The sequence below is a fragment of the Aptenodytes patagonicus genome, chromosome 1 (assembly GCF_965638725.1).
Source record: "Aptenodytes patagonicus chromosome 1, bAptPat1.pri.cur, whole genome shotgun sequence".
Lineage (NCBI taxonomy): Eukaryota > Metazoa > Chordata > Aves > Sphenisciformes > Spheniscidae > Aptenodytes > Aptenodytes patagonicus.
Genome location: NC_134949.1, coordinates 17327506 through 17344127, shown reverse-complemented (window position 1 = coordinate 17344127; position 16622 = coordinate 17327506). Strand labels below are relative to the sequence as shown.

The window sequence follows — 16622 nt, the reverse complement described above, 5'->3', positions numbered from 1 at the left end:
GCGGGGGAAGCTCCAGAGGGAGAAAGCTGTCATCTGGGTTTCAGTCAGGGAGTAAAGAGTGCCTGATGCCTCACAGGGGATTTTTTACATCCTGTTAATTGCTGGAAGTGCAATAAGACTGGGCACAAGCAATTCAGGAGAATCCTGGAGTGTGGTGATGACAGTGATCATGCAGGTGATTGACAAGCTGATTAGGAGAAATGCTCTGCTGGTCTTGTTACAGAAAAGGAAAGCGGGGGAGCTGATGGTTGAGGGCAGTCTTGGCAGTGGTGACTGTGAGATTATTGAGTTTAAAATACTGAGAGAAGTAAGTAAGAAAAAAACCTAGAATTGCAACCCTGAACTTCAGGAGAGTAGATCTTGGTTTATTCAGGAATCTTGGCAAGATTCCATGGGAGACTGCCCTGGAGGACAAAGAAGCCCAGGAGGGTTGGTTGGTACCTCCTCAAAGCACAAGAACATTCTGATATGCAGAAACTTGAGTAAGCATGATAGAAAACCAACGTGGATGAGCAAGGATCTGAGAAGTAAACAGAAGGTGGAAGTGGAATGGGTTACTTTGGAAGAACACAGAGACATTGCCTAAATGTGCAGGGATGGAACTCATAAAGCCAAAGCTCAGGTGGAGTTGAAATCAGTGAGGGATGTGAAGGGTGTTACTTATTACAAAGGGATTGTATAAGTATACCAATCACAACAAAAGGCTAAAGGAACTGTGGACCTGTGGCTTAGTGGTATGGGGAACCTAGTGATAAAAGATACGGAAAAGGCTGGAAAATGACTCCTTTGCCCCAGTTTTCACTGATGTAGTCTGCCCCCAGGCCTTAGAGGTCCCCAAGCCCATGGATGAGGGGGAAACAGTGAGTGTTACATACCTTGACTGTAGCAAGGCCTTTGGTACTGTGTCCTGTAGTATTCTTAAAACCAAATTAATGAGGTGTGGACTAGATAGGCGGATGGGTGAAAAACTGGCTAGACACCTAGAAAGGTTGTGAGTACCAAGTCTAACTGGCAGCCAGTTACTAAAGGTGTCCCCCAGGGATCTATTGGCAGATAGATACTGGGGCTAATATTGTGGAACATCTTTATTAATGACTGGGATGGTGGCAGAGAGTGCACTTTCAGCAGTTTTATGGAAGATACCAGATTGGGAGGAGTGGTTTGCATGTTGAAAGTCAGGGCTGCTATTCAGAGGGACCTTGGTGGGCTGAAGAAATGGCTGATAGGAACCTCCTGAAGTTCGGGAGAGGCAAATGTCGTGTATATGGGGTGGAATAGTCCCATGCAACAGTACTGACTGGCTGGAAGGCAGCTCTATCAAAAAGAACTTTGGGATCTTGGTGGACAACAGTTGTACCTGAGTCAGCAGTACATCCTTGCCAGCAAGGAAGGCCAACCGTATATTGGGCTTTCTAAGCAAAAGAGAAGCCAACAGGTCAGGAGAAGTGATTCTTTCCGTGTACTCAGCACTTGTGAGATGAAGGACCAGCTCCAGTATGTCAACGTCTTTCACTGTTATAGCAGTCAAATATTGGAACAGGTTGCCCAGAGGTCTTGTGGACTCTATCCTTGCAGATATTCAAAACTTGACTGAACAAGACACTGAACACCCTGATCCTATAAGACCTATAAAACAGAGAAGGACTGGTGGGAGATGTGGTGGTCAGAGGTCTTGGGCTTAGCGACCATGAAATGATAGAATTCTTGATTCTTGGTGAAGTAAGGAGGGGGGCCAACAAAACCGCAACCATGGACTTCCAGAGGGCAGACTTTGGCCTGTTCAGGACGCTGGTTGAGAGAGTCCCTTGGGAGACAGTCCTGAAGGGCAAAGGGGTCCAGGAAGGCTGGATGATCTTCAAGAAGGAAGTCTTAAAGGCGCAGGAGCAGGCTGTCCCCATGTGCTGTAAGAAGAATGGGCGGGGAAGACGACCGGCCTGGCTGAACGGGAGCTCTTGCTGGGACTCAGGAAAAAAAGGAGAGTTTACCGCTTGTGGAAGAAGGGGCAGGCAACTCAGGAAGAGTACAGGGATCTCATTAGGTCGTGCAGAGAGGAAATGAGAAAGGCAAAAGCCCAGCTAGAACACAATCTGGCTGCTGTCGTTAGAGACAACAAAAAATGTTTTTACAAATATACTGATGACAAGAAGAGAGCCAAGGAGAATCTCCATCCCTTATTGGATGCGGGGGGGAACATTGTCACCGAGGATGAGGAAAAGGCTGAGGTACTCAATGCCTTCTTTGCCTCAGTCTTTAATAGGCAGACCAGTTATCCTCAGGGTACTCAGCCCCCTGAGCTGGAAGACAGGGATGGCGAGCAGGATGAACCCCCATAATCCAAGAGGAAGCCGTCAACGACCTGCTATGCCACCTGGACGCTCACAAGTCTATGGGGCCAGATGGGATCCCCCTGAGAGTGCTGAGGGAGCTGGCAGAGGAGCTCGCCGAGCCACTCTCCATCATTTATCAGCAGTCCTGGTTAACAGGGGAGGTCCCGGGCGACTGGAGGCTTGCCAATGTGATGCCCATCTACAAGAAGGGCCAGAAGGAGGATCCAGGGAACTACAGGCCTGTCAGCCTGACCTCGGTGCCGGGGAAGATTCTGGAGCAGTTCATCTTGAGGGCGCTCACAAGGCATGAGCGGGACAACCAGGGGATCAGGCCCAGCCAGCACGGGTTCATGAGAGGCAGGTCCTGCTTGACCAACCTGATCTCCTTCTATGACCAGGTGACCCGCCTAGTGGATGAGGGAAAGGCTGTGGATGTGGTCTACCTGGACTTCAGTAAGGCCTTTGACACCGTCTCCCACAGCATTCTCCTCGAGAAGCTGGTGGCTCATGGCTTAGACAGGTGTACTCTGTGCTGGGTCAAAAACTGGCTGGATGGCCAGGCCCAGAGAGTTGTGGTGAATGGAGTTACATCCAGTTGGCGGCCGGTCAAGTAAAGATACTTGTTCAGTATCTTTATCGATGATCTGGATGAGGGGATTGAGTGCACCCTCAGTAAGTTTGCAGACGACACCAAGTTGGGTGGGAGTGTTGATCTGCTCGAGGGTAGGAAGGCTCTGCAGAGGGACCTGGACAGGCTGGATCGATGGGCCCAGGCCAACTGTATGAGATTCAACAAGGCCAAGTGCGGGTCCTGCACTTGGGTCACAACAACCCCATGCAGCGCTACAGGCTTGGGGAAGAGTGGCTGGACAGCTGCCTGTCGGAAAAGGACCTGGGGGTGCTGGTTGACAGCCGGCTGAACATGAGCCGGCAGTGTGCCCAGGTGGCCAAGAAGGCCAATGGCATCCTGGCCTGTATCAGAAATAGTGTGGCCAGCAGGAGTAGGGAAGTGATCGTGCCCCTGTACTCGGCACTGGTGAGGCCGCACCTCGAATCCTGTGTTCAGTTTTGGGCCCCTCACTACAAGAAGGACGTTGAGGTGCTGGAGCGTGTCCAGAGAAGGGCAACGAGGCTGGTGAGGGGTCTGGAGCACAAGTCTTATGAGGAGCGGCTGAGGGAACTGGGGTTGTTTAGCCTGGAGAAGAGGAGGCTGAGGGGAGACCTCATCGCTCTCTACAACTCCCTGAAAGGAGGTTGTAGTGAGGTGGGTGTCGGTCTCTTCTCCCAAGTAACAAGCGATAGGACGAGAGGAAATGGCCTCAAGTTGCGCCAGGGGAGGTTTAGATTGGACGTGAGGAAAAATTTCTTTACTGAAAGAGTGGTTAAACATTGGAAGAGGCTTCCCAGGGAAGTGGTGGAGTCCCCATCCCTGGAGGTATTTAAAAGACGTGTAGATGAGGCGCTTAGGGACATGGTTTAGTGGGCATGGTGGTGTTGGGTTGACGGTTAGACTCGATCTTAGAGGTCTTTTCCAACCTTAATGATTTTATGATTCTACCTGCTTTGAGCAGAGGTTCAGACCACATCGGAGGTCCCTTCCAACCTATGTGATCTTATGTCTGTGTAATGCTGTTATTTCTGACATCAGTAATCTTCAGAACTGTACTTAAATACCTGTACTGCCTGCAGGGCTATCATGATTCGTGCCGCATCAGGGTTGTCAGTGCCATGCTGCATCTTGTGATGGGGGAAGGTCCTGTAATGATTGGGTAAAGCAAAAAAGTTAAGCTGAGTAATAGTTTTGTTTACAGGAACTGAATGGTATTTTTGTTTTCAGATGTTACATTTGCAAGAAAAGCGAGCAACAGCTGGCAGAACAGCACAAGGAATGTGGATTAAAACATGAAGGTAATTTGTCATAAAAAGTAAGATGGTGTAGTATTATACAAAATATTCTTTTTCAGAATATATCAGTTCAAGTGTGTGGGTTTTTTTTAAATATGTGAGTTACTAGATAATCCATTGTTTCTTGAAGTTTAAGGAAAATACATGTAAATATGTGAAAAATACGTAAGGTGTCTCCTTCACCCAAACCTCAGAAAATTCTGATAAAAATATACTAATTACTTGTATATTTCAATGTGTTGGCTTTCTTTTCTTTAAGAAAGATACATTCTGTGAGCTAGGACTCTGTGTTCTTTTTGTGAGAAGGAGTTAACTGATAAACTGTGAGGTAGTATAGAAGGAAGCAGGTCACTAAGAACTTTTAGAATAGATCAGGATTAAAAATTTGTGTTTGTTAGCACAAAAGTCACACTATGTAAAGCCGTTCATTAAATAAATACAAGGTAGTGAACTTGGACAGCTAATAACCGATCTAGTGGACTTAAGTGTTTCTGTACAATACCCCACCAATACTCAGTATAAATGATAAATGAGATTTCTCTAGTTATGCTATCCTTATTCTCTTTTTTCCCCCCATTCCAACCCCTGTGCACACTTCCATGGATTTTTTTTTTATGGGCAGAACTTTTCCTTCCTTTTGTTAAAACAACTGTTAATATACTGGATTCTGTGCAGTCATCCTCCTAGCTGTATCTCTTTATGTCTAACTACTATGTCCTAATGGGAAGAAGCACTGATATTGGATAGACTTGTGGTCTTGCTGGAGTAAGATACGCAGGTTCAGTTGGCCAAGTTTCATCTCTGGTCTCAGTTAGTTGTCTTGGATAAATCCCTCTTAAACAGCAGGCAGCCTTCCCACAGGTGCTTGCTTCTGCTTTTACTCTCTCTTTTTTTTTTCCTTTTGTGTCCTTTGTAAAGCCCAGTGCATAAACCCACAATTTTCTTGACACAAACATTGGTCCTTATGACCTAGATTATTTTATAATCCCAGCTATTTTGCACTGTATCTGTGCCAGGTTCTAGCCATTTATTAGCAAAAAGAGTATCATCATACTATAGAAATTCATTGGTAGCACAATCACATGTATATAGACTGTATATATACAATGTGTATATATATACATGTATATAGACTGTATATAGATTTCTGCGCCAACTTGAATTCCTGTTACACATACTTCTCTATAGTGCTTTCATCCCAGCTACTGCTTTCAGATCTTTGATATAGTCAACAGATGGCCAGACTGGAGTATTTCTTGAGTTGTTTTAATTTATGTACAGAATCAGCTAAAGAAATTGCTTTACATAATATTTTCTTAGGAGCTAAATCTGATAGTAGTTTTTTTGGTAAGAAAAAAAATCTGTCTTTTTGAGAAATAACTGTAGCTAGAAATTGCCAACCTTTTTTTTTCATTCGTTTGTGGGGGTTTTTTTGCTTGGTATTTTTTGTTTTGGGTTTTTTGTGTGTTTGGGTGGGGTTTTCGTTTTGTTTGTTTGTTTTTTTAAATCTGCCATTTTGTTAGCTTTGATCCAGCAAAGGAGCAAAGGCAGAAGCAAGCTACAGGTTAATGAGCAATCAAGACTGCTTTAGCCAGCATTGCACAAGACATTAAGCAGCTGATTATGTAGGATATTATTTACTTAAATACATTTTACTTCTGGTAGCTGGCTTTCTTTGCGGTCCAGTCTCTTCTCCATGCAGTATTGGTAAGCAAACAATAACAATCGGCTACTCTTGATTTGCAATAAAAAGGATGTTAAATCACCACCTCAGATAAGCTTTTTACTCAGCAGAGTGTATTGGCTGTGACTCCTTCATTGTGCCTACTTGGTTTGTGTACAATTCAGATAAGTTTAGAAGGATGCTTGCATTGACTGTCACTGAACATATTTCTTTGTATTGTGCAGAAGTCTATGTGCATGTGCTGAGTAAACTTTTAGTGTTGGTACTTTATGCTGATTTCAGCAACTTGCAGTGTATATATACACAATAGACAGCTGAAATGAGTGCTGTTTATGCTCTAGCTGCTTATGATTTCTCTGTTGTATGGAAGATATTTTGGGCGAATAATTTGTGCTGTTACTGTGATGCGTCCTGCAGAACGGTTATGAAAACAGTTGGTCATTTAAAATGTGATAAATATCCTGACTTTGTTCTTACTTGAACAGTGAAGCTTTTTTGAGTGACATGCTGAAATTTATACTGAAAGGTACTTTTCCACCAGGTGAAAACAATCTATTACAGCAACATATATAAGCATTCTACCTTAAGTAATTTGAGATTTATTTATTACAGGTGAGCATACTTCAAAAGTTAACACATACCTAGGCACGCTATGGACTGAATTATTAATGCTGCTCAGATAAACAACAAAAGCATTTATCAGTAAAGGGTGTCACTTTCACTTTGTATATCAGAAAATGCCTGGTTTTCTTGTAAATAAGCACTGGTATAGTTCTGGACATGGATGTTTCCAGTTCCACTAGTGTCTTATGTTCTGTTCAGTTACCTTCATCTCAGAGCAGGGCCTCATCATTTGCCTGCAGCCTGAACTGTAGTTTGACATTTAAGTCTTTCTCATCTCTCTTAAGATACACATTTTGAATCTGATTTAAATTATTTCTTTCTCTGATGTCCTGTTTGAAAGCAACATAAAAAGATCAGCAGTAAAGCAAGCAATAGTAAAACCACTCTGGCAAATGATGCAAAAATGTTGAATTCAAGAGCTGCATTTTTTCTTGTTATTACTGATTTGTTTATCAGGAGATAGAGAGGACAGTCTAGATGGAAAAAGAATAAAGTTTTTAGTTTCATTTAAGTCTTTTGTCACATTATAATCCTACTCCTGTTTTTCCTGGAATTCTGTTTTTCTTGGTTCTGTTACTAAAGAGTGGATAGTAAGAAGCTGCAATGAATAAAAATTCAAGGAAGCGAGAAAAGTTCAAAGAGCAAAGAATAACTACAGAATACTTTCCAAACTTTTTTTCCTATTTTTTTCTTCTTTTTCTGATGTATAAAGCTTGGAAGAGGGCAATTCAAAATGAATGCGTCATAGACCTTAGGTCCAAAATTACCTAGATGATTGTAATGATGATTCTCTAAAGTAAATGTGAAGTTCCTAAAACTAAGACAGTAAAGAATACCAGAATTTCAGGACATGAAATATATAGCATAAATGTCATCTATAGTCCTATCAGAGAAGCACCTTGAAAATAACTATAAGTTAACCCAAGTGTGGGGAACTGAATAGTGTTAGATTTCTAAGTCTGTACCAGTAAATATGCCTCAAAACCTCTCCCTTGCTGTGGTTTGATGATCAAACTTTAACAAGCTTATATAAACAAACTTTTTATCATTTTTTGTTCATTCCTTAATTTTACCCCCTTCATCAACAGTGGCACTTCACTCCTGAACTGCAGTCTTAGAACCACGTGTATCTCCATAGATTATTCTGCAATCATTACTTCTGTGGAGTTCATTTGAAATATCTGAGTCCACTTACATTGGGAGGAGAAAAGGAGTGTTATGGCTGCCTTATGGCGGTTTTTTTATTGTAGTGAGGAAGGTGATTATGTGTAATCTAAAAATGCAAAGGCATTTTTTTATCTATTTTTATCCATATTCAAGAAAATACAGGTTAGATGACAACTCTGTGCAGTGCCTGCCAGTGTTTCTCTGTTTCGGAAAATTTCTCTGCCTCTTGATAGTATTGATGCCATCACACGCTTAAGCTCAGTCTAGGTCTAATCTCTAACAGAACGGTTTCACGTTGTTGAAAACAGACTTTTGTATTGTTTCCCAGAAATATCTGAAGACTCACACACAGGAAAGTTCAACTCTGTTAATAGTATTAATCTTCAGACATTTGGGGAGTGGGTTGGGGTAGAAACAGACTCCTGATCTACTGCCTGCTGGTCGTTGCTGAACCCCGAGTCATCTCTTCTTTTTTTGTCTTTTTTTTTAAATATAATTTGTTGCATTGAGGCAGAAGAGGAATATTGATTTAGAAACCAAATACTAAACCACTGTCTTTGCATCAGTTTATTTAGGATTAATGTGTTGAAGAGCAAGAATAAAATTTTAAAGTCAAAAATCCCCCTGAACTCTCACACTACCAGAGTTGTAGCTTGCCTCTGTCTTGTCCCTGCCTAAGACTTTGTGGGTTTACCCAAATAACATTGATCCTGAATTTGACATGCATATGTCAGAAATGGTGAGCAGTTTTAGTAGATAATCACAGTCTGTGAAGGGAGAAAGCAACTTTCTCTGTTAGTATATGAAAAATAGATTATTTTTTAATGCAGTTTATTTTAGATATGTATTGACAATGCATGAATATGCCCAGTAAAAACTTCTGAGTTGCCAAGAATGATTGCTTTTTAGTGTTCTTGTGAGTAGATCAAATAATAACCTATCTCCATGCCTTTGTTGATGTGTTTCAGAAGAAGAAGAATGGAAGGTTATTAAAGGGAAATTTCTAGCCATCAATGCAGTAAATATGAGCTGTGCCTGTCCACGAAGTCCAAAAGGTCTTTCACCAGCAGCTCATTTGGCAGATGGTTCAGCTGACCTCATTCTAGTTCGTAAATGCTCCAGATTTGATTTTCTACGGTATCTTGTCAGACATACAAACCAAGATGATCAGGTGTGTATTCCCTTTGACAATGAATTCTCCAGAGTCAAAGTTGTAAATATCGATATATGACAAAAAGAACATCTACAAAGCATTAAAAAAAAAAAAAGTTTATGCATTTTGGGTGACATAATCTCAGCATGTGTACCATCTTAAAAAAAAAAAAAATCATTTTAGCTAGGTCAAGTCTTTGGCCATAGCATTCTAACAAAATTCCACTTTTGCTAATTGAATTCTGTTTCATAACATTATTCCATGTATTTGCTGTTTGGACAATATTTAAAGTGATTTTACCACAACTGTGCCCTCATGTATTTGTCATGAAAAACTGCTCACAGCAGTATAACGTAGCTGAGGTAGAAGTTGTAAATATCTTTTTTGGATTGTAATATCTGTTGAAACCAGAGCTATGGTTGTGAATACCTACACTTAATATTTGTTACAACCTGATATTATTAACATGTTCTGGAAATTATCCGAACAATGGACTAACGTCATCTGGTTATAAAAACAATAATAAATCTCACTTGTTTATGATGCTATTCTTCCTCCTCTGTAGAAGAATTAGTATAGATTCTCTTTCCTGTATTTCCTCATTACCATTCCCTGAGACATTGTGTGTGTGTGTCTGTAACTCCTTCCTGCTATTCTCAGTCTCCTCTTCTTCCCTTCACTCCTTCCCACTCACTCTCACTGTTCCCTTGATATTTTTGATTATTTGAAGCCTTCCCTGTCTACCTTTCAAACTGGCTTCAACATTTATCAAGAGACTATATTCTGCTTAGACTTGAGATGTGAGAGCACTCATGGGTGGCTCTGCAGCCGTGGATACGAGTTTTTGCAACTAAGCTGTTCAGACTAGCAACACTGCTTAGTGAGGCTCGTTGTATCCATGAGCCACTGCTTCCAAGTGTGGAATTTGGCAGCTTCACAGTTTGTTTATGGTTAAAAGCCAAGGGAACTTAAGACCTAGGATGTCCCTTCAACTCTGATGCTTTTTGTGATTGCCACTGTGGTCGTTCCCCTTCCAGTGCTTCCCCACTGTTTCTCTCTGGGATGTGTTGGTTTTGCAGTGTAGATAAAATGCAGGGTTGTACATATGTCCTCATCCCAGGTTAGTGTCTACCATAATAGTGGGAAAACTTAAGTTTGAAAACTTAAAATGTGAAAAGAAAAAAGAAGAACAAGGTGACTGTACATTAATACAGACTAGTTTATGGGTAAACTGTTTCTTTATTCACTTTTGCTTCCTTGCCACCCCCCTCCCATAGACGCATACAGGCATACTCCATTGGCTTTGCTAAATGACGTGTCTGTATTTATTACAGCTTGCTAAATGTTTTAAGTCCATATCAGTTAAGTTGCTTTCAGGGCAGGTGGGGGCACCCTCTAATTTGATGTTCCTTTAATTTACAAAGCCTGTTTTAAAGCATTTGTACAATATTGCGGTGTAAATCTCCACCCTCTGTTATAAGAGCAATCTCTTAATTGTCCTATGTTTTCTAGCTGAATTAACTAGTTAAAATTATTTTTATTTTGTTGGAATGTGATAATACTGCCCTCTATTCTTACTTTCGTATACACCCAGCTCTGTGATTCGATCACACTGCCATGGAATTCTCACCTTCAGGGCATTGTTCCAAATGCAGAAGCAGAAGGCTTTTCAGAAAAGCCCATGTGTCTTAAGGACTGTAGTTGAACAGGTCCTGAGGATGGTACAAAGATCCGATCCAAACCTTTTTGACTTTGATTCCATGTTATAATAGTTTTTATAGGGTTTTTTTTAATAGTTTTTATACCCCATTTACTCATAATCTCAGAACCTGTTTCCTGATTATCTATAAAGTGGCAATCCTGCAGCTGCTTGAAGAAGACCATTGAAAAGTAAGGTTTCATTTTTGCTTTATTGTTTCTGACAAAAATCACTCTATGCCTCAGGTAAGCTTCTCTAGAAAACTGGAGTGGACAGACTTTCTTGAATGCAAAATACTGCATGCTGAGTTGCTTTACACATCAAATGTATTTAACTAATTTTAATTGCCTGGTTTGATTTATTTTTTTCTTTGTAGTTTGACTTCTCATTTGTAGATGTTTATCGGGTGAAGAGTTTTCAATTTACATCGAAGCTTTCAGAAGACAACGAAAGCAATGTCACGGACACAGGAAAGAAACGCTTTGGCCAGTTCTGCAGAGATCATCCAGCCTGTTGCTGTAATACTGCTAATAGCACCTGGAATTGTGATGGAGAAACTCTGGACAGTTCAACAATTGAAGTGAGGTAAGCATCAATTTTTCTCTCCACGTACCAGAAAACACATTAAGCCTTTTCACTGATTTTTAAAGATGCTCATAAAAACATACCAAAAAGGTGCCTGCGTATAGCAAATTTGAGTCTTCTGATAATAAACTTAATTTTTTTTGTTACTTTTTTGAGTCCTTTCCAGAGAATACTCCAGCCATGTATATTGTAAATGGTCACTCTGACTGAGATAGATGGATGGCCCTACCTTTGAAGTCCTACTTACTTCTTAGGTACTGATGTTACGTGCTTGAAGTGCTGAAAGTGAAGGTGGTGTTGGGAGGATTCTTTTTTAAATGAGTGGAGTACCTCATTACTCTGAGCAATAGCTTTTCCTGTTAAATTTAAGCTTAAGTAAGCATCTTTGTCTTACATAAATACTGAGTATGTCCCATACTTTGTATTTTTTGACACACAGCAGAGTCTTATCTCCAGCCTTGGCATATGCATAAAGAAGTTTGCAGTTGTGCAAATAATCAAATTAGAAGGGAATAGAGGTTTGTGAAATTTGAAGGGCTTTTTTCTTTTTTGTTTGGGTTTTTTTTGGTTGATTGTTTTTGTTCTTTTTAGAACAAAGGGAACCAAAAACACAATACAAAATATTTACATGCAAGTGTGTTCCATTAAAACATAATCACTTAGCAGTCCAAAGTGATTTTTATAAATATTGTATAGGATCAGCTCATCTAAGTGCCCCATAGAACTTTTTGTGTGGAAAAGAGGAGTAACAGGAGTGATGGATACTTCTTTGCAGGGGAGGGTTGTATCAAGAATGAGAGTGCAGTTTCTGTAATCTGGAGCAAGAAACTTTGTCCAACTGCTTGAAATTCATGGTTTATTAGAATTAAATATGAAGTACTCATTTATTTCTTACTAATCAATTTCCATATTTTTCAGGGTTCACTGCCAGTTAATGAAACTATTTGCAAGGGGAATCGAGGAAAACTGTAAAGACGAAGCTGCCTACAGCCAGAGTAGCGTTGAACAATTACTATAGACATTGTTCCTCCAATGGGGAGAAGAAAAAATAAAAGCTCAAGGAAATTGAGTAAATATGCATTTTAGTCAAATTGACAAGTATTTTAAAATTTTAGATTTTTTTTTTTGATGGCTTCAGTATAATTTTAGACATCTTACTGCGTTGTGTCATTTTTTTAAAAACACTGTAGTCATTAAAATATATCTTGGAGCAATGTAATCTAAGTTATGTTAGAAAAGAGGGGATTGGCGTTATATATATGTATTCATGATGACTGATAAATTCTCTGCTTTTCCAGAGAGCTAATTTAGCAGTTGTGTTGCAATAATATCTAAATGTTATAAACCATTGGGCTTTCCATTGTCATCAAACCAGGATATCAAGGCAACATATTTTCAGTGTCTGAGAAGATGTTTTCTGCTGGGAGTGTTACGTAGTTGCATGTGGCTTAAATGCTGGACAACAGTGTTGTCATTCTCATCTTTTTTTTTTTTTTTTAGTAAAATCTTTCATTTTGTAATTCTGACTATAACTTGCAACTTATCAATGCAATTCAAACACACATTCCTGGCTTTAAGTAATAACAATAAGAGTGTAGAAATACTTTGAAAAATAAAAGCACATCTGTACACAGATCATACTTCATCCTATATATTCTATTTATAAAGGCTTTCTTGCATGATGTTTTTTGGGATTATAAAGGGGTTTGTGACTGTTTGGATGATATCAAATACCACACACAGCAACTGAAATGTCTTGCAAGCAACTCGCAGGGATACTTATCATATCAGGAAGGCACAGGCAAAGGAAAATATAAATATCTTCTGAAACACCAGCAAGTTTTAAATTTTGTAAAATATCTAAAATTAACATATGAAAAGCTTCCCTCTTCAGTACACAATTCTTTGGAGATTCTACTACATACGTTAAAATGTCTTTGCAAAATAAGATGTTGGAATGTTAAGTTTAAAAATATGATTTGTTGATTGAAAGTTTTAAAAATAATGTTTATTTAAATATGAAACAAAATAATTCATTTTGTGAAGTCAAGGGAAGAAACTGGCATCTGATAAATCATGAATTCACTGTGCTGATTTGTTTTTATAGCAAAAAACATTAGACTATCATGTTTAGCTATGGAGTGATTATTTAAATTGTGTATGGATTTGTGTATTGGGACACACACGTTTTGTGTGTAGGCTTGGGGCTAAATTTTGCTTTTCTCGTACATATTTATTCCTGTTTGAGGATCAGAAGTTAGCCCCTGATCTCTTCTATCTTTTCTGAAGTGTGTAGTTCTCTTTAAAACTCATTGCATCTGAGGGGTTTTTTTGTGTGTCTGAACAGCTAAGATTCTTTGTTCATGTATATTTATTGTCATGTCTGTTGTTCAGCTTGTATTAGTTTTATGTCTCTCGTATTTGCTCTGTGTAAGCCATGGTGATTGGTCAGTTTATTACTGAAGCACTTGAAAATTGTTATAAATGGCTGATATTTCTTTCTATTGAAATTATTTACATTCCAGTTCTGTGTAATATCAAAATGGTGTGCTATATCTCTGCTACAAAGTATTGTTCATACTGCTCTATATGACAAAAAGCACTTGCAAATGATATTTGCTTAAAGTATAGTCATACAAAGTTTAGGATCTGTTTTTCATTATGTAGTATTTCAGGGAAATACTTGAATACTTTTCCAAAAGTACTGCTGTTTACTTTCCTTATTAATGCAATGAGTTGAAATGTTAATTGATCCAATGTTTTTCAGACATTTGTAACATAAGTGTTATGTATACTGTATTTTTAAAGCCATGTTTAAGTGAAATAGTACTTTTGACCTAAGAACCTCATTGAAAGTGACATTATGCAGTTCTACAAATGCAAATATTTTTTGAAAGTGTTGTTTATTTAAAAAGTTCTACAGTTATTTTGGTTTATCCATGAATATTGAGAGAATCCAAACTTCAGGTTACTGTAATTCTTGTGCAGGAAATGATGGTGCACACTCAGCTCACCAACAGATGAGGGCATTTAAGAGGCATTACAGCTATCCGGATCACATTCTCATAAATGAGAACAGGAGTAAATACTAACCAGCTCTTTCCATTAGTTTACTAGCAAGTCATGAGACCCTGACTTGAAAAATGGAGGCTTAATCTAGTCGTGATTGTATATTGAAATGCTTTGAATATTTTTAATATCTGAAACCGAGTGCTTGGTGTTTCCAAAGAAAGCCACAGTGAAGGTCCCCTTTCTGAGAAACAAGCCACCAGAAAAGGAGAAAAGATCGTTCTGTAGTATGGTAATGAAGTGTGAAGGAAATAATAAAGGTGTTGCAATATAATAAGATGAAAAGGTCTTAGGTAATAGAAAAGCTGCATAGTTGCAATTGAATAATTCTATTTGTAGCTTATACTCGCAAAGCACCATATGTGAGTTGTATGACATGTCCAGTTTATTTTTAAGAAGAGAGCTGCATAAGTAATGTCTGCTTACATTTTAATTCTAGGTTTTTTTTTTCTCTGAATGTAGTCTCAGTATGGAAATTATGTATAGGAAAACCAAGTTCGATTTTTCTTTTTTTTTCCCAATCTTGCTGGCTTCAAGATGAGAAAATGTGTTCTGTTTTATGATGCTAGGGCATTTCATTGAAAAAATAAAATTACGTCATACAGCAATACAGTGGTTTTCTTCTTTTCACAACTTGATTTGAAAAAATATCTACCTTTGTTCGGTAGAAATCTGACAGTAGTGTGCTCAGTGTAACCAATGTGGGCAGATTAATCCAGATGGAGAAGTAATTCATAAGCTTCCATTTGGGTTGACCACAGCTTTGTAGCAAGTGGGAGCGTGGACAAACACTGAGGGTGAAGGAAAGCGACTAGTGAAGCTGGACTTACACTAAAACCAAGCAACTCCACTAAGGTAAACTAAAGATTGAAGGGGGGAGAAGTAACTTAGTTATAATGCAAGTATTTAGAGTTATTTATTATGGAAAAATCTAAACTACAAAAAGTGAAAGAAAACTACTGTTCTAAGAAGTGTGAAATATGTATTATACTATAAACAGTATATAGTAAATAGATGGGTTTTTTTAGAATTTCATTGCAATAATCATTACAGATGCAGTACATACTCTAGTAAGAAATAAAACACGTTCGTTGTAGATGAACAATAGCCCCAGGAGAACATGCTTTTCAGCACTGTAGACACTTCTGCTTTTGAAGTGTGTTGGGTTTACGTGGCAAGGTTTTGGTAGCGGGGGGGGCTGCATGGGTGGCTTCCGTGAAGAGACACCAGCATCTGCCCCCATGTTGGACCGAGTCAGTTCCAGCCGGCTCCAAGATGGACCTGCCACTGGCCAAGGCTGAGCTGATCGGCAACGTTGGTAGCAATTCTGTGATCGCATATTTAAGAAAGGGTAAAAAATGCTGCACAGCAGCTGTGAAAGGAGTGAAGGGAAAATAAAGAAACATCCCTGCAGACACCAAGGTCAGTGGAGAAGGAGGGGGAGGAGGTGCTCCAGGTGCCAGAGCAGAGATTCCCCTGCAGCCCGTGGTGAAGACCATGGTGAGGCAGGCTGTCCCCCTGCAGCCCATGGAGGTTAACGGTGGAGCAGATATCCACCTGCAGCCTGTGGAGGACCCCCCGCCAGAGCAGGTGGATGTGCCCGAAGGAGGCTGTGACCCCGTGGGAAGCTCATGCTGGAGCAGGCTCCTGGCAGGAGCTGCAGATGTGGAGACGAGCACATGCATGAGCAGGTTTTCTGGCAGGAACTGTGGCCCATGGGAGACCCAAGTGGGAGAACTTCATGAAGAAGGAAGGAGCAGGAGAGATGAAGTGTTATGAACTGACCACAACCCCTATTTCCCATCCCCCTGTGCTGCTCAAGGTGGGGGGAGGAGGTAGAAGAGTCAGGAGTGAAGTTGGGCCTGGGAAGAAGGTGGGGAGGGAGGAGGGGAGAAGGTGGGTTTAGTTGTGGTTTTATTTCTGACTATCTTACTCTGTTATTCACTGGCAATAAATTAAATCAATCTTCCCCAAGTCGAGTCTGTTTTGCCCCTGACTGCAACTGCTGAGTGATCTCCCTGTCCTTATCTCAACCCATGAGCTTTTCATCGTATTTTCTCACCCTGTCCTGCTGAGGAGGGAGAGGGACAGAGCAGTTGGGTGGGCATCTGACTGGCAGCCATGGTCAACCCACCACATGCAGTTATGCAACAAGGCAGTATTTGCAGGGATGTCTTATGGCATGAACGAGAAGATAATATGTAGAATCAGAAATTTCTCTGAACACCTCTGTCTTGCAATTCAAGTATTATTTCCCTGGAACTCCTGCCTTAATCCCTATGAAGTAAATGAGCAATAGGAATTAATCATTTTTATTCTCATTGGTCACATTGCTCTTATTTCAAATTTTCAGTAAGAGAGTTAAGTACATTTAGTAGATTCTAACTGGTGTTTAAGTTGCGGTAAATG

The 16622-nt window shown here is 39.9% G+C and overlaps 1 protein-coding gene across 2 annotated transcripts in view; it reads left to right on the top strand.

Moving 5' to 3' along the window:
- The window catches only part of CERK (ceramide kinase), a 45752-nt gene extending 30937 nt beyond the window's left edge, over positions 1 to 14815 (top strand). Inside the window, exons 10-13 of one of the 2 annotated variants that reach the window (XM_076329055.1) lie at positions 4165 to 4235; positions 8679 to 8878; positions 10936 to 11144; positions 12063 to 14815. In XM_076329055.1, coding sequence (XP_076185170.1) covers positions 4165 to 4235; positions 8679 to 8878; positions 10936 to 11144; positions 12063 to 12162 — 580 coding nt within the window. In that variant the 3' untranslated portion in view covers positions 12163 to 14815. Of the gene's footprint in view, positions 1 to 4164; positions 4236 to 8675; positions 8879 to 10935; positions 11145 to 12062 lie in introns of both variants that reach the window. The other variant, XM_076329046.1, reaches the window with a different exon arrangement.
- The last annotated feature ends 1807 nt before the right edge of the window (positions 14816 to 16622 follow it).